Source organism: Alosa sapidissima, chromosome 14 (assembly GCF_018492685.1).
Source record: "Alosa sapidissima isolate fAloSap1 chromosome 14, fAloSap1.pri, whole genome shotgun sequence".
NCBI classification, from domain to species: Eukaryota; Metazoa; Chordata; class Actinopteri; order Clupeiformes; family Clupeidae; genus Alosa; species Alosa sapidissima.
The window spans coordinates 9,100,974-9,119,414 of NC_055970.1; the positions used below are offsets into that span (position 1 = coordinate 9,100,974).

Consider the following 18,441-nt stretch of genomic DNA (forward strand, 5'->3'; position numbering starts at 1 on the left):
CACACTATGGGCAATATGGGTATACAGTGTATGCAGTGCAGTGTAATGGCTGGGGAAATTGCCTAATTACATTTGAGTACACACATTCAGGAAAGACATGTTTTTGTGAAACGTGTAACGGAGCAAAGGTGGCGGTTTAGATTTGAAGCGTTTGTCACTTCCTGCACCATCCCCACTGCACACTATGCCACAATGTCACGAAGGCAGTGAATTATTCAGAGCTCGTTAAGAGGCCGAGTGCCAACAGTCTATCTGTCTCTCTCTTCCACGCGACGTTGGCGGTCGCTCTCCACCGTCGAACAATCACGACCTGGTCCTCCTACACTCGCCTGGGCCTGTCACTTAACAGCTGTGAGGCGGCGACACTCCAGAGAGCCGGCCATCGTTAGAGGCTCGTTAGGGCCTCATTAAGAGATGAGTGAAATGAGTGACATGCCATGGCAGCAGGTCCAAACCCAAGGCGACAGTCCTCTCAGTGATGATACAGGCTCTGTGTCTGAGGTTGTCACTACATTTTTGAACAATACAACACAATCATGGTAGCATGAAGATGCACAGAAAGGGATGGTTATAGATTAGGTGACAGCACACTGACAGACCATATTGCAGTTTCCCTGTGTTTGCTGTCTCAGCACCATACCTGACAGCACACTGTACGTTACCCAACATATACCTATAGTGAGGCAGGTGTACTGGGCTGTGAGTGTTTTCTTAATCCATGGCAACACTACTTTTTGTTTAGGATTAAAATAGTGTATGAGTAAATTGTGCCTTCTGCAAATAATATAGGCCTATGTGAAATACTGATGACTTTACATTATTTAGGGCAAGAGCATTGCTAATAATTCATGGTAAATTCTTTGTCTTGAAAATAATGCTTTTTATGGTGTCCGGGATACTCAAGCAGGGTCTCTCAAAAAGCTGTAATAAAATCAAAGCAAACGTAATCATAGTATTATATTCAGTGCTATATTACGTTATATGTCATCTTCCCATGTGCCATGGTAACTAGGATAACATACTACAAGGACCTCAAAGCACACAGCAACATTACAAAACCTAAGGGACAGTATGGTTAGGTATACTGGACTGTTCCTTGCTGGCCAGGTCAATTTTTTCCCCTTGCTTCAACTTTCTCCCATTACCATTAAAGCACACTAAAACCAATTCCTAATGGACTTTAAGATGTTTGAAATGCTCACTAAAAAACGTCTCTGCTACACTTGCTGAACTGAACACGGTAATAGCTTCCAGTATTGATGGCCTCTTACCTGTCTGGGCTGATGGCATGACTCACGACCAAATCACCATCTAAGTGGAACTTTCTCTCCTATTCACGGAAGCTCAACCAATTCGAAAGCTTCTAGGCACTACGGTAATGTCAGATGGGGGCAAGTCATCTGAATAGGCAGTAGGCTGAGAACCAGATGCTGTCTTCTTTCATTTTGTGTAAAAGAGATAAATACCCATCATCATTATATACATACAAAATATATTTCAAAAGCATTTTTTGGATTACCCCTATGCTGCTTCAATGAAATAGTCAATCCCAGATATAGCAAATCTTCAGCACATCACATGGAAAGGAATCATTGAAAGAATAGTACATACAGTACAAATAGCTAACATATTTTAAAACAAAACATGCTTTGCTTGCTATAAGTTCTTGCTATAAGGTCTTGGGGCCATTGCTACATAGAAGCCCATGATCTCTCATCTTAGTTCTGACCAGCGTTCTCTGGACTGGGAGGTCCACTCCCAGAGTATCACTGCAGTAGAAAGGTGAGGTGATGTATTAGACCAGCGTTCTCTGGATTGGGAGGTCCACGACAGGAAGGATCAAGTGAATTTCCTCTCTCGCCTTAAATATTAGCCTGACCCATCCTCCCCACAGAGCTGTAAGGCCAGGGTGATAGATTCCTCATGAATCTTACATGAGAACGACTCACTGAACACATATATTTAAGTGTCCATAAGTCATAGTCAAACATGAACAGTAAGCTTTCTTTTGTTGATAGATCATTACTGTCATTACTGCTATGGTACCGTTGAAAGATAACATCTATTTTTCTCCCTCTGCAGTAACTATACAGATGAAAAAATATTTCACAAATCTATTGTAGCTGAAAGTAGTGCAAAAACATTATGATCAATGTGTTATCTAGCCTCAGCAATTTCATGTGGTGTCTACAACGCAGCAATAAAGTGAAGCAAATTTTAGCTATTTTTTTGTTATTGATTGTTTTGCATGTCTTTCCAAGATAGTCATGGATTCCCATCATCAGGCTCACTTAAGGTAGATAGTCCCAGGGCTGTTTATCATAACGCTTTAAAGCCAGCACACCAGCAGATGTTCCTGGCCATGCTAATATGATCGTTCATCTGCTTAAGCCTCTAAGCCAGACATAGCACAGAGACTCAACAGCTAAAGGAATAGGAATATCCGCTAAATGCCCACTAATTAAGATTTATTATTACTGGAAGTACCCTCAACGACTTCTCCTTCGGTGCTCACAAAGATGCATGTAATCCCCAACAAAAGTACTCCTTCCTTTAAGAATATGTCAAGATACGGATAAAAACATGTTGTTATTTTATTTCAATTAAATATGTCTGGTATAGTCCAAGCAATTGACGAGCTGAAGAGGTAAACAGACACCAAAGTGTGTGTGTGTTGAGCTCTGTTTACGCCAGTGCCCATGCTCAGCAGAGCCTCTTTGTACGTGTTTGGAGTGGGGCTGGTCCAGGTACTGCGGCAGTTGGCGGCCTGGCCATTGCACAGGATGCACATTATCAAAAGCCCATGTGAGCCTGGCACCGATGCTGCCAGGTCCGAGCTCTGCCAAAGAACAGAGAAAGAGACAGAGAGAGAGAGAGAGAGAGAGAGAGAGAGAGAGTCCCGGGCAGGGTGTGTGTGTGTGTGTGTGTGTGTGCGTGTGTGTGTGTGTGTTTGTGCGTGTGTGTGTGTGTGTGTGTGTGTGTGTGTGTGTGTGTGTGTGCGTGTGTGTAGGGTGGGTACTGAAAGATATAAATATGCCACTGAGCTCTCTCTCTGCTGTAGGTTTTGCAGGATTGCTGCAAAATATTAATCTGACCCAATAAAAAGGATCAAAAGCAAGAGATCGAGGGACTTATGGGATTTCCCTGTACCCAGGTGAACATGACAGTGTGAATGGAGATGTAACGCCATCCCTTTAAAGGATTGAGCATAAAACAGGAGAGAGAGAGAGAGAGAGAGCGAGAGAGAGAGAGAGAGAAAGAGACAGACGGACCAACAGACACCATATGAGCTGTTTTCCTGCCTGAGCCCACTGTTTTTGGGTGCTGATATTCTGTAACAGTGACACACATGATCACCATCAAGGCCATGGCTGTTAATGAGATGAGATTCCATCGTTTGTCTGTCCACCCAGCGCTTGTGTATTGCCAGTGAGTGCATGCATGCTCATCCCTCCTCTCTGCTTGAGTAGATTTACTGATTTCTTTGTGTAGATTTACTGATTTCTTTGTGCACCATTCTGCACTTCAGAAGTTGTCTACCACTCCGCTTCTCACCAGCAACTATCTCAACTGTGCTGCTGGATCATGTTTGTTGCATGCAACATCTCATGCAACATTTATTCATGACCCAAAACTCTCTTGACGTGCAACAACGCTGCTTGGTTTTGCCACCCCTGTTGCATAATTCCAAAGGCCAAGCTGACATTTTTGAACTGTGCACCAGGGTGCACTTGAGCTGCAGCATACCTACTGTATTCTACTGCTGTGATGAAATGCAGGCTGATTTATCATTGCAGTGGTCTGACCCTGTCTGTAATTCACTACACGTTTCATAATGAAACGACTAAAGATATGATAGGCACAGGGAATGAATAAAATAGACAGATTTCCCTTTTATCGAGACACTCCTTTCTAATTTCAAGAGGCTCTTCACTTCTGAATGGCAGGTACTTCGCTCAACAGGGAAGAGATACTTGTCTGCTGCTGTCCTCTGACTCTTTGGCGTCACTGTTTGCACTCTGCTAGTGATCATCAGTTCAGACTGTCAACAACTCAAGCAAACAATTGAAACGGAACTGTGAATGACAAAGCACTGATTGAGTACACATGTATCATGAGGTCTGACTGTTCTTGCTGTTGTTATGCTCTGTTATGATATTGCGCCAATTTTAACTCTCTGATTCAGGTGGGTTCACTAGATGTACCTTTTTATGCATCATAATTTCAAGCACTCTGACCACACACACACACACACACACACACACACACACACACACACACACACACACACACACACACACACACACACACACACACACACACACACACACACTCTGACTACATTTCTGCAAGTGAGTCATGATGTTACTGCAATAAAGTGAATACAATTTGCTCATAACAATCTTGTTTCAAACAGTAGAGCCTTTTTAAGCCTTTGTTGTTCTAAAAGAATTACTTCTCATCCAATTCCCTGTATGATCGTTTAGAGCCAAGGAAAGAAAAACACCCCTGGTACCAGGCCAATCGAAAACAGGGTGCAAAACAGCACTTTAGGATAATCTGTGTGTAGACCCCAGCAGTCAAGGTTTACAAGGTTCTCAGTATCTAACCAATCAATCTCCCAAAGTCAGAAACAAGAACTTTGCTGTAAAAAAAGTCAATTTCACAAGATCAAGCGCTGAGCATTGTGACTAAGCAAGTAAATAAAAGTGAAAGAAGAGAGGGCTCATCTGGTAGACTGCACTAGCATAATTATATTTATTGCCACATCACTGACTATTTCCCAATGCATTTTTCTGTTTGACAAAGAGATTGTAAGCATTAAATGAAATTCCATCCAGCGGTTTTGCAATGGAATTACAATAGACAGTAATACAGTGAAAAACATGTTTGATCTCTATTAAACCCACCTGCTACATGTCAACAGTATCTATTGTACATATCAAAATATGGCATGATATTAATATATATTAAGATATAAATAAAATACTTATTTACTTACTTACTTACTTAGACTTACTTAATTAGATTATTTGTATCAGAAAGGATTAGTCAATTTGGTATGCAGACTGTTGTTTTTTACTTGTAATGATCTGACCTACAGTAGGGCAGCCGTCCCATTGAGACACAATGTCTCTTCTGCCAGGGAGTCCTGGTCAAGATGGCAGCAATTATTTAAAAGACAAAGAAAATACAACATGGGACATGGGTACAGAGCAAAGACATCAACAGCACACTAACATAGAGGACACAGAGTTAGCGCTTTTACCGACCAGTAGACACGGCTGAAGTGCCCTTGAGCAAGGCACCTAACCCCTCACTGCTCTCCGAGCGCCGCTGTTGTTGCAGGCAGCTCACTGCGCCGGGATTAGTGTGTGCTTCACTTCACTGTGTGTTCACTGTGTGCTGAGTGTGTTTCACTAATTCACGGATTGGGATAAATGCAGAGACCAAATTTCCCTCACGGGATCAAAAGAGTATATATACATACTATACTTATACCTTGTATTCTGTAACGCTGCCTTGGACAGCTGGAACAGTGCATTTGGAACAGATCTTTCAAATAGACTGCAGAATATGAATGGAATAAGCCATGGGAGTGAGCCCAGCGAGAGCCTGACAGAGGCTAATGGAGACCTCACTGAAAACGCTCACCATAATGTTCCAGACGAGGGCTGCAGCCAGGGAATACATCATTGTCACGCTGCTCCACCTAATCTTTTATTGGGCAGTTTTCCTCTCTATCTCTTTTTTAGAACTAACCATTTTGACTGTTCCAACAGATTTTTTTTCTGGTGATGATCATAGGCTTTGTGTATATACTCTCATGTTCATCTATGCATGCAGCCATACATACAAACACACACACACACACACACACACACACACAAAAGGCAGGCACACACACACACACACACACACACACACACACACGCGCACACACACACACACACACACACACACACACACACACACACACATATCCGTGCTCTTGATCTAATGGATGACTCTGTGAGGTTTCTCTCTGATACTACAGCTCTCTGACACTGACGGTACCCACAGGCACTATCACAATGGAGAATAGCAATAGAAACTAGAGGTGCTGCACACAGCCTCACATACACCATACACATACACGAGCGCGCGCGCACACACACACACACATACACACACACACACACACACACACACACACATCAACACCCACACAAACAGCGCAACCCCTCACTCCCACTCCGCATGCTTGCACACACACACCCTCACACACACAGAACAGATCAGTGCAACCTCCCCCGCACCCACCCTGCATGCTCTCTCTCTCTCTCTCTCTCTCACACACACACACACACACACACACAAATCCCCCCCGCCTCCACACACACACACCCTCACACATGCAGAACAGATCAGTGCAACCTTCCACACCCACCCTGCATCTCTCTCTCTCTCTCTCTCTCTCTCTCTCTCTATCTCACACACACACACACACACACACACACACACACACAATAGATAAATGCATGGAGGAGTTGGCCGACATAGATTATGGTGGAATAAACATATGCAATGATAAATGTATTCCAATTACTGCAAACATTTCATGCATTATGGAAATTATCATTCTGCTCTTTAAAAACGTCATGACTGTGCATGAAGCTCTAGCGCCCCATAGTGGACAATGGGGTCACAACAATCCTCCAAAAAAGTGAAGGGAGGGGTATGGTTTCTGCAAACAGATATTTGAAAACATACATTTACAAAACTTGGCAGATAACTTTATTATTTTATTACTATACAGCCTACTGCTTGAAACATCTAATCAATTACCTGTAAGTAGCCAAGATATGATTCTGATTCTGATACAATACTGAATAAATGAATGGCTATAACCCTATTACCTCAACCTGTTCTTGCACTGAAATAGTTCTTTTTATTTTACCTTGTCTACATTACACTTTACTCCCCTATTTGTCTATATTATTTATGCTGGTCTCTAGACCTTACTCTTGCACTGTTGGACTACTTTTTGCACCTTCACCATGACACTCACTCTCTTGAGCACCTTGCCAGGCACACATAACTAAGGACTATGGCTGGACTACTGTTTGCACCTTCACCATGACACTCACTCCCTTTAGCACATCACCAGTCCTGGCCCTGTCACTACAAGCGTCTTATGCTTGATCACCCTCAAGCACATTGGTCTTTCTTAATTTAACTTATATAGTGTATTTAGTTTTTAGTTTTGTTAGTTTTCTTATCTGTCTTATCTTCTACTGTCTTATTGTACAGTGGAGTTTAGTTATATGTTTATACTTGTTATGTCTGTATGCTACCGAGACCCTTGAATTTCCCCTTGAGGATCAATAAAGTATCTATCTATCTATATATCTATCTATCTATCTATCTATGACAAAATCAACAAAAAATCAATTACCTGTAAGTAGCCAAGATATGACAAAATAAAAAAAATCAGCACAGCCATTATTTCGATTATGGTATGGTTTATAGGTAATAGCCTACAGCATACAGGCAGAGCAATACATCAGTGGACAGAAATAAATAATTGCTAAAAGTTATTCCAGATAAACAAATCTTCAAAAAAAGAGGAGGAGGAAGTGAGCATGAATAATTCATCCTCCATTGAATCAGTTATCAATCTCTGAACTTTGAACAGAACTGATCAATCATGAGGCTACATGGCACATCATGGAGTTGAAGGCTTATTTTGATAGCTATTTAATTTTTCTTTACATAATTAAATAGTTGCGTTTTCCTTTTTTACGAAAAGGCATGGGGCTATGCTTGCCTACTGTATGAACATAAACAAATAAACAAACAAACAAACAAATACACAAACAGACATAGGCTACCAACAAACAAACCAAACAGACCTTTCCGACGTTTGCATATGAATGTTCAGAGAGTATCATGAACTAATCCATTTGAGGCTAGACTAGAGTTTAGACTACTCAAAGCATGCCGTCACTTGCACACATCGCAGCCAACCGCAGAGCGGCGACAGAGCACCTGTTACCTCTTCAAACTTTTCAGGCGTAAACTTTGAGATGAGAGATGGGCTATGTTATGTGAAGGTTCCCAACGTGTCGATGAACATTCATTTTGCACTATCTGATATCCCAGAGACGTAGATGAATTGTTGCTGACACCAGTGTTGCAAAATGATTTTGAGAGGTTGAGCCAGAGCCTCAGAAAAATCGTCACGTAGGGGTTAACTTCTCCACCTCAGTACAAATTAGTCACAGAACAAAACCGTATTTTTGACAAGTTTCTGCCTCGAAAGGATCAAAGTCAATTTGACAGAAATGTGTACCCTGCTTTCTACTATGTGACAGGTGACCGCAACAGCGTTCAAAAAAGGCGCACTGAAAAGCAACGGCAATGAAAAGTCAAAGCTAGACCAGCAGACATTAGGATCTGGGGAGAGAGCGAGCAAGGCTATCGATTTTAAAGCGAACCAAGTCAAATAAGTAAGTATTCTTTTGTCATTATATTATAATTTGCAGTAACCTAACCCATTTACCAGTCCGGAGTTTCTTCGGATTAGCTTGTGGCATATTCATTCAAAGACGTTGCCTGTTTCTGTCAGAATGCCACGTGCCTCGTTGCAAATAACATTTGTCTAGTTTCTATTTCCATTGGTTTTCCTGCACAAGGAATCAAACACGACGACAAAAGAAGCCTTACATCTAAACACTTCTTTGTACTTTTCCATTTTTTTTTTAATATGCAGTCCGTACGTTTTTTTACATAGGTTGGAGTTTGTAAGTTTTGACTATAGTTGAACTGTTCTGCAGGTATGAGTACCATATTTGGTCTTTCCTGCCACAACTCTATGCCTCACTGAAATTATAAATGCCAATGTGTGCTGGTTATTGTTGACATTTCCAGTTGTGATTGGCCTGAAATGTCTTGTAAACAGAACAGTTCACCTTCTACACACTGCTTAGGGAAACACAGAATGAGCATTCAGAGATAAGAATCATACCCTGTAATATTAAAGTCATTTAAGGAAGAGAAGGAGAGTGGGGAATTGCTGTTGGGCAGGGGGTGAAGAATAGGATGTGCAAAAGGAAATTAGAGAGTGCAAAGAGCATGAGAGAGGCAGGAGGACTGCAGGGATTGGGTTTGACTGTCAGTGGATGAGAACGATGCGGCAAACAATGCTGATGCTAAAACTGTCATTAAGAACACCACAGGACCATTTCCAGTAGAATGCCTTCCTACTCTACCCCCTTGCCTGTCAGTGATATGCAAATCCATAGTGCATGCTGGAGTTTGATGCCCTAGCCAACATGAATCATCCCAGCCCGCTCTGAGGATTTCAATAATGGCAGCAAATTACAATTAAGAAGCCCAGAGTTATCACCTCATCAATCTCCTCAAAAAGTAACCCTTTGAGAAGTGCCCCCTAGGAAGATTCTTTTGTTTTCACAGTGGAGGTTAAAAGCAGTGCTATCTTATCAAAGAGCTTTTAATTTGTGCATGGAAGCTCAGTATGTGTTGTTTGAAGATTGCGTGTTTCTTTGATGAGCATCATATTTTCTGATGAGCATCACTGCTCTCGTCTCTCGTGTGTGCTCCTCCAACAATGATGTATGAGGTTGAAATCCGAGTTCAGCAGCACAGGGGAAAGCTATCACTGCTCACTAGCTTACTCTCCTGCCATGTGTTTGAAAATGGCAAGCATGCTCCCTTTGGCAACATGGTCCCACTAGTGTGCTACTCACAATAATTGCACAGCTCTGCCTCCTGCTAGTACTCTTAATTATCAGAACGATATACCCAGCTCGGGAGGGAGGGGGGAATGAGAGGCGAGTTGGCCCCTGGGTACTGGAAGGAAACAGTTTCTGACAGTCTAGCATTTTGATCAATGTCCCCTTGTGACATTACTAACCTGACGTATCAGATCGGATAGCTAGGTCATTTCTTGCTAGAGGATCAAAGCCTATCCAATCCTTTGCTGATGAGTGTGATGACAGGGCTTTTAACACTTACCATCTACTGATGCTTTGAGTGATAGTGAATTTTCAAATGAACACATGGGCTTCCTGGGTGACAGTTGACGTTACTGTACATGCTACAGTGATGCTCTGGAATGTAAGTTGTACCCCTGAAGTAGAGCCTGTCTTCTAATGTGCAGCTGGTTGTTTGAGCCTTGTGTACCAGCCCTCCCCTCCTCCTCCTCCTCTCCATCCTTGGCCCCCTCAGCTCTGATGCCTCTGTCACAGATGCCAGGATGGATTAGAGGCTAGGCAGACATTGGGTTCTGGATGCTTAGATGAGAAAGAAAAGGGCTCTCTTGATCATTAGTACTGTATCGTTTTGCAATTTCTGCTTCTGCTTCGCGCATACTTTAATGTAAACCAGAAATAAGCAAAAGCCAGTTAGAATCTAACAAGATGAATGCAGAGCAGAACAGTATAGTTCAACTGTTTTTCATTATGCTTTTATCTTGTGTTTATTACATAACCAATATGACACAAGAGTTTATGGTGGTAAATTCACTGCCCTCTCCCCACATACACAGCACACTATCCCATCTCCCTTGTCATCCCCCCAACACACACACCAAGACCCCTGGCAGTTGGGTTAGCCCCTTGAGCCGTGGATCTGCCCAAGGTTTCTTCCTTAGTAAGGGAGTTTTTCCTTGCCCCTGTTGCTCTTGGGTGCTCCTTGTTGGTATCCTTGAATGTATTTTAGACTTATTTTTAGACTGTTAAGACTGTAGTCAATACAGGTTATTAAAATATAGAATGTAAGTTTGGAGTACAGTGCATCTTCATTTGACATCCTTTTATTTCCAGGTAGACCATTGGAATGTCCCATGATTCTATGAAACCTGTGGCTAGAGAAACCAGTGTAAAGTTATGGTCATATTTATTGGCAATAAATGTTGTACTAATGGCTGGTTTATAGGTGTAAAGCCAAAAAAAACAAAGACATCCAAAACAACTAGCAGCAGCAGACTGCACTGATTTAGCAACACAGTTTTTGTCAAATGCTTTGGAGGCTTAATTAGCTTTGTCTTGTGTATATACCAAATCAGTTCCCCCAACACAAAGGCATTCAGTTGAAAGTAAAGCATTGTTTGAAGAAATTATTTGCACCATATCATTTGGGTATTTTTTAATTGTGCTCTGTGCTACCCAAGCCTTCTTATAAAATCACCCGGCTTTCCCTTCGGAACACAGAAATGTTTTGTTTACTGCAACGTTGGCTAATTACAGCCCCCCTTTCTTTCCTCTCGCCAGAGGGAGTGGATTTCTAAAGGGGAGGCCGTTTGTTTATGTGGTGTGACAATAGCTGCTCCTCACTGTAGGCCGAGCACATTATGTTGTAGTTTATCTGAATGGTTTGTACACAAGCGTAGGTTTGAAGAATTTATGTGAAATGTTATTTTTACTAGTCCACCCCTTTCCAGTCCTTTCTTTCTATCTCTCTATCTCTCTCTCTCTCTCTCCCTCTCTCTCTCTCTCAGTCTGTCTCTCTGTCACTTTCTATCTCATGTTCCGAACTGATTGAGGTGGGCTAGCCACTAGAGTGATATCAGGTGTCACTAGTTATTCTGTGTGATCCTGTACTTGACACCATCGCTGTAGTGTTGTCAGGACAATTCCATGGGGACGAGTTGATTCAGGAGTTTGGTCACAAGAGTGATTATGGCCCTGTGACAGTGACACAGTGAAATAGGGGGGGTAGTGTTGGTGAGAAGACGCATGAACTATGCTACAATGTCAGTTACTGGTAAAATAGATAAAACATTCCTATTGGATATGCCATCAGCAGAGTTAACACCATAGCTAATTTTCATCTATTGTCCCTAGGCAGATGCATAAAAGAAACAAAACAAGTAACAAGCATACAACACCCTCATAGTTTGAGAGGCAAGACAAAACACTAGCAACAACAGTCAAGACAAAGTACAAGAGAACAAGTGGTTGTCACATAGTGAAATGTGTGAGGCAGTTTAAAAGTGAGTGCAGCTTTGGTTTTCTAAAAGCCATAGTTTTAAATGAGTTTTAAAATGAATGTATGAGCGACAGTTGTGGGGGGCAGGCTATACAAAAAATATTTCTTTTTTTTTTTTTAATTGGTGATTGAGTAAGTTGTTGTGATTTACTGCCATAAATGGCCACTAAGGTCATAGTGAAGATGGTAATTTGAAATGCTGCTGTGGAGTTAGAACTCCTGTGGGATTTTGCAGACCCATCTATTAGAGAAAAGTGGGGTTCTGCATAGATACTCAACCTAAATTGTGACTGTTAAAAGCTAAAGGTATATTTTCAGAAAGAGAAACCTGTCCATAGAACATTGTGTTTCCTGTGTGCATTTGCACGGAAGAAAAAAAAATGAGCACTGATGTCAGACTCCTGTCTCATTTGAATGATGAGGCGCTGCTAGTTTTGGCAACCGCTAGGACCTGTGTATGCAGAGTATTGTTCAACCCAGGCTGCCTGTTGCTTTACAACTCTGAAATGCCCACCTGCTTATCTCACTGACAGCCGAATCCCCATGGTACTGTTAAAACAACAGCAGTGGCACACAACAAGCTTTAATGGTCAGTCAATTTATACTACCTCACAGGAGGGGCTGGGGTAGTCTGGGTGTGTGGGAGTGCTTAGTAGCAATAGTCCCTGCAGAGTGAGATATATCATCAAAGGCAGAGGAGGGAGGAGCTATTGTATAATTGCACTAATAATACCTCCATGTTCAGTTTGATCACTGTACTGTTGCCTTATTGAAACAGAACAAGAGTTGCTTTATATTTAAATACCAATATAACAAATGCCAAATATATAAGTATATGTTCTTTTCATTTTTAGACTATACAGTACTTGGTAAAGATGTCTAATTAACATGTTGCACTTCAATATGGGACAGTAGTGTAGTATGATGCAAAGTGTTTGAGCAGTAGTTTGGTAAGACTAAATTATGGAATGGCGAGTGTGTAAATTATTGTAGGATTTGTATACATCTGTATCCCAATCACTGGTAATTAGAAGTGAAAGCAACGTGGACCTCAAGTGGAGCCCTGAGCCTTGAGACTAGTGAGTATTTCGTATACTGTATTTTACAGCAAAGGTCCCCATCCATCACTTCCTTCACAAATGCCACCCATAAGCAGGAAGGAAACATGTTTGCTATTTCCAAATGTTTAGACTCTTATGTTGGAACATTGCTGTTTCATCCATGTTTCCTCGAGCACAATAGTTATGTTCTTGTTCAGTCTTAAGAACAACATAGCTGTTCTTTATATGTAAAATGGCTAAACACAGTGTAAGGGACGAGAAAGCAAAAATACTTCAACTAGACCGACAGCTTTCAGCCTCTATTTCCACTCACACTTGGTCCAAAATGCTGAGAGCAGCGGGATGCCAGTTTTGCAAAATGATAGGAAAGTCTAAACCCAAAAACCACATCCATAGCAAATATTTACAGTGCACACAACAGACCAGCTGTTGTTGTTTTGCTTTAAATGGGACGGAAAGAGAGAGGATGGGATCTTGGCCGTGATCATCCTAGTCCTGTCCTGTCTCGTTTGCTGACTTCATGTCCCGCTTTTTTTTTTCTTCTTGTAGGATATCTTCCAGCACCTTGAGAGCTAACGAACAACAAAATATCCCGCCGACATGGCCTCCGATGCTAGTCATATGTTGGCGGCAGCACTAGAGCAAATGGATGACATTATCGCTGGTAAGCAAGTAAATTAAGATGCCTTTTTAGCTCATCACAAACTCATAAAGCATCAATGGCATTGTTTGACTAACGCTCATTCAGAATCTTGTGATCTGTGGTTGGGAACTTAGTAAAAGGTAGATAAATAAAAATGCCCACAAGGGTAACCTCTCCAGGTGTTGCCTATCCATTGGGAAATGTGCTTGACCTGTCTGTGTGATGTGTGTGCTTCCCTGTAGGAGTGCATGCAGTGATGACAGAGTGGCTAGTGATTAGTAGAAGTGCAGAGAGAGGGGTTGCTGTGATGTTGCTGGCCGAAAGCTGAAGTAGCAGCAGTTGCTTGCTGTCAGCACAGATCTAAATATTTTTGTGAGTTGTTAATAACAAATAAGGCTGTAAAAGCCTTAGAAGCATGTACAGCTGAAGATGGACTCCATGCCATATCTTTCTGAAGAAACCTTGTGTACAGGATTCAGTACGTGTCCTCCTCTTTAGCCACCTATGTGGAAAGGAGGCACTCTTTCACTACTGCCACTGACATTCATTGTCTTAATGTGCTTGCCCCCCCCCCACCCATCTTCACCCTTCTTGCTACAGGGCTGTGCAGCTTCCTAAAGGGGTGATACATTTGGGATGGTAGTGTTTATCAAAGCCACACCGGCATCTCAAATGACCCAGTGGGGTCTTTGCTGGGGGGGGGGGGGGGTGGTGAGTTCTGCGAGACCTGCTATAAATATCGCTGGGCTAATGACCACCCGTGCAGTGCTTTGACAGGACGGCAGAGGGGCATTACTCACCCTGCTCTGCCTTTATTAAACCCCCGAGGGGAAGGAAAACTCCACGGCCAGAGGCGCAATATCACTTTCGCTCTCCAGGACTGACACAACTGTTGTGTGTGTGTGTGTGTGTGTGGGTGTGGGTGTGTGTGGTGCACTTGCAGCGATAGATAAGCCGCTGCAATAACAGTGATATCTCTGTTTATATGTGTACCCACAGAGGATTGGAGAGATGGATTGATGATCTTGTTGCTGCTATACACATCCCAGGTTTCTGGTAGTGTATTGGTGTTTGTGTAACTTGCCAGAGTTGGTTAAACATTGAGTCGAATGTATCGTCACTCACTGAGTTATGGTGTTGTTGTTTTGCTGATATTAGATTGTCTATAGTGTTGTGTGTGGCGCAAAAATGTGGACTTGTCGGGCTGTGTGTGCTGTAAAAGTCTACAGTACTGTGCAAAGTGCCTATCGTAATGCTATGCTATGCTATACTGCATTTTATCTTTAAGCAAAATCACCCAAACTTGTGATTACAGAGGTGTTTGTGCTCTGTGTTGCTTTGTCCTGTTATGTAATCTGTGTGTATGAGGTGGCAATCGAGTAAGAGTGCGGTTGAACATGAGCGCTTGGAGGGCTGTGCCGTGTTAGGGTGCGCTGGGGCGTCCTGTGAGTTCAGGAATCACCGATGACCAAGTGTCTTGCTAACAGAGGCTAAAAGAGAGAGGCAGCCAGAGAGTCAAGAAGAGCTCGGGGCTCCGACTCCAAACCTGTCATGTTCTGTTCAAGAGATGGCACTGGCACCAATACACCCAAACAGCCCCAGTGAGCAACAGCTAATGTCACAGAAAATGCCTGCTGCGCAGTCATCACACACACACACACACACACACACACTGTGCAGTCATCAAGACTCGCTGTGTTCAGGCAAATCCTCCAAGCATACACTGTCAGTGGAATGAAATATTAATGATGAAACATTAGAAGTGAATTATTAGTTGTTGTGTGAGAGGATGCTTTGTACTGCTTTTTTATTTATTTCAGTAAAGATCCCCTCTGATCTGACATGAATTGTGTGCACAAGAGTATAGGATTACATTTCACCAACAATTTAAATGAATCAATGATGAATAAAACAGTAATATACAGCCATGTCATCTTGTCATCTTGACACTTAAACAGCTCAAAATTCATTTGTCAATGTGAAGATAACTGTAATAATGATATGATTTGTGGGCAAGAAAAAAATAAAATAGTAAATAGTTGCAGAGGGTGGAAGTTTGGCTTGGTCTTGGGTCTCCTTTACTTGATCAGTATGTTCTTCTGTCAGATAAGTTATGTTTGTGAATAAAATCACAAACAAGTCTGGTTATTTGTGAAGCGTTATGAAGTCGATCCCGGTCTTTTTTAAGTGGGATTGTGTACACGACTGACTGTTAGTGGGGTGTCAAACTCTATTTAAATGGGGTTTAATGCCCCTCTTAAGATCAATAGCTTTCATGGTTTAACACACATGGAAGAAGTCAGCAGTAAGGGTGGTCTAGAGGAAAAGTGGCTTTATATGAGGCTTACCCTCATCACAGGATGCCATTGGAAAATAAACCTATTAAAGGGGAAGCTGTCTGCTTTTTTGCCTAGTTAATACTATGCACTCAGGGGAGGTTTGGGCTCAGCGTAGCTCATGATCTGTAAAGTAGTGGAAGGACACCCTCTGCTGGAAGAAATATGAAGTACTACTGTTCACCGCATGAGTCAGAATAACCAGCTGGTTACAGAGTTTTAACATGACTAAGTTCATTTTACACTAAGTTCACATTTGGCTTGTGGTAAGACAGCATTCATTTTGTTATTTCCTATTTGATCATTCCTAATGTCAACTTAATGTCATGCTTAACCATTCTATTAACAGTCACATGAACAGTAATAAAGTATTGTATTTCCTGAAGTATTTTTCTCACTCTATGGGTGAACACAAGTTTTCAGATCCATCTCTGCATCAGAACAATAATTCAGTGTAATGGAAATATTTCAAAGCTAAGAATGACAAACGACCCACTCGTCTCTCCCTCTCCTCTCACCCCCCCCCCCCCCCCCTCACCCCCCCATCCAGGCTCCAGGGCGCTGGTTCCTCTGGGGGAGTTCAGTAATGCTCTGGTGGAACTGCCGGGGGCCTCCATGGCCTTCTCTGCCCGTCTGCGAGTGCTCCAGCTGGCCGAGGAGCTGCGGGATGTGCTGGAGCTGCAGTACAGCCCGGAGGAGGCCGACGCGCTGAGGAGGCAGATCCCCGCCGACACGGCACGCGCGTTGCTGCGGTGGCTCGGCCATGGACTTGCTGTGAGTACCATGCAACCATGGGGATGCTTTTAGAGCTCCACCCAGCCCAGAGCCCACCCTACCCCAGCCCACTTCACACTGACATCTTGATTTAGCCTTTACTGTTGACAGATGGTCCTTCAGATGTGGTTTGTTGCATGTATACTGTAGATCAGATGGTAAAGCACTGCACCAGTACTGCCAATACCAAAGTATGGTCTCAAATCAAATCTTTGATGCTGCCCTATTCTTTTTTTATGTGCATATGAAAACGTACTGGAAGTGATTGTGATTACTTTTAGCCTTTCTCTATTAGACAAGTTTTAATTGATGCATTATGTAAGGACTTCTGCTTCTAAACATGCATGCACTTAGTGCCATGCTACAGCATGCTGTTCCACCCAAGGCATGGGATCGTGCGTAAAATAAGGAATGCAATGTTAGGCCACGCAAACATGACAGATGGTTTATGACAGGCCATTTATCAACAGATGACTCCGGACTTACTTATCATACATTGACAGTCCACATATGGCTGCGCCACCCACAGTCCCCCATTGGGCTGTGTTTGAGTTGGCAAATGACCACAGTTTATCCGAGGAACATTCCCAGAGGGCGGGGAAGACAGAGTTTTGCAAACCAGTGGTCTTAGTGTTATCTTTACAGTGTACTTTTTGAGGGCAAGTGTATATTTTTAAAACTCCTTCGTGAAGAATGGTGCTTTTATATCTGCCCGTTGTAGGAGGGGAGTTAGTGGTTGTGTTAGGGGGGCCTCCTGTCCCATGTGAAGAGGAAGAGGCTCACTTCTAGGGTCTGGGAGTCTCCAGCTCAGAGCTAATGAGATCCAGAGTGGATGTGGGATATAGGGGATCCTATTCCCCTCCCCCGTCTGTGCACCCCCCCCCACACACTCTACCTGTGGTCCTATTCCCCTCCCCCGTCTGTGCACCCCCCCCCACACACTCTACCTGTGGTCCTATTCCCTTCCCCCGTCTGTGCACCCCCCCCACCCCCCCACACTCTACCTGTACACCCATCATTCACTGCATCCCTCTTCTCTTCTTCTTTCTCTCTTCTTCTTCTCTTTTTCTCTTTCTTCTCTCTCTCCCTCCTTCTCTCCTCATCCCACAACTTTCTCCTCTCTCATTGTCTTCTTCTCCTTCTCTTTTCATTAACCTTTTCTCTCTCTTTCTTTTCTTTCCTCTCTCTTTCCCTCCTTCTCATCCCACTTCTCTCCTTCTTTCTCTCTTATTCTCTTTCTTCTCTCTCTCTCCTCTCCTCATCCCACAACTTTCTGTCTCTTTCTCTTTCTTCTCTCTCTCTCTCCTTCTCTCCTCATCCCACAACTTTCTGTCTCTTTCTCCTTCTCTTTTCATTGACCTCTTCTCTCTCTCTTTCTTTCCTTTCCTCTCTTTCCCTCCTCATCCCACTTCTTTCTTTCTTCTCTCTCCTTCTCTCCTTCTGTCTTTTCTCACACTCTTTCTCATCCTCCATCTTCGAGAGGGCATGTTATGCCATTTCTTATATCTCTCATGCTCTCGAAAACAATTTCCCCTCTCTTCCATCCCTCCATCCCTCCACCCCCCCCCCCCTTCCCCTCAGCCCTGTGGAGTACCATGTGTGTGTGATGGGCATGTGTCATGTGGATCGTTCC

General features: G+C 42.9%; 1 protein-coding gene across 1 annotated transcript in view; it reads left to right on the plus strand.

Moving 5' to 3' along the window:
- Positions 1 to 8,070: 8,070 nt before the first annotated feature.
- ppfibp2a (PPFIA binding protein 2a) overlaps positions 8,071 to 18,441 on the plus strand; it is a 35,210-nt gene continuing 24,839 nt past the window's right edge. The window contains exons 1-4 of the mRNA XM_042061636.1: positions 8,071 to 8,226; positions 8,358 to 8,492; positions 13,605 to 13,719; positions 16,585 to 16,808. Of these exons, the coding sequence (XP_041917570.1) occupies positions 13,656 to 13,719; positions 16,585 to 16,808 (288 nt within the window). The 5' untranslated portion in view covers positions 8,071 to 8,226; positions 8,358 to 8,492; positions 13,605 to 13,655. The remainder of the gene's footprint in view (positions 8,227 to 8,357; positions 8,493 to 13,604; positions 13,720 to 16,584; positions 16,809 to 18,441) is intronic.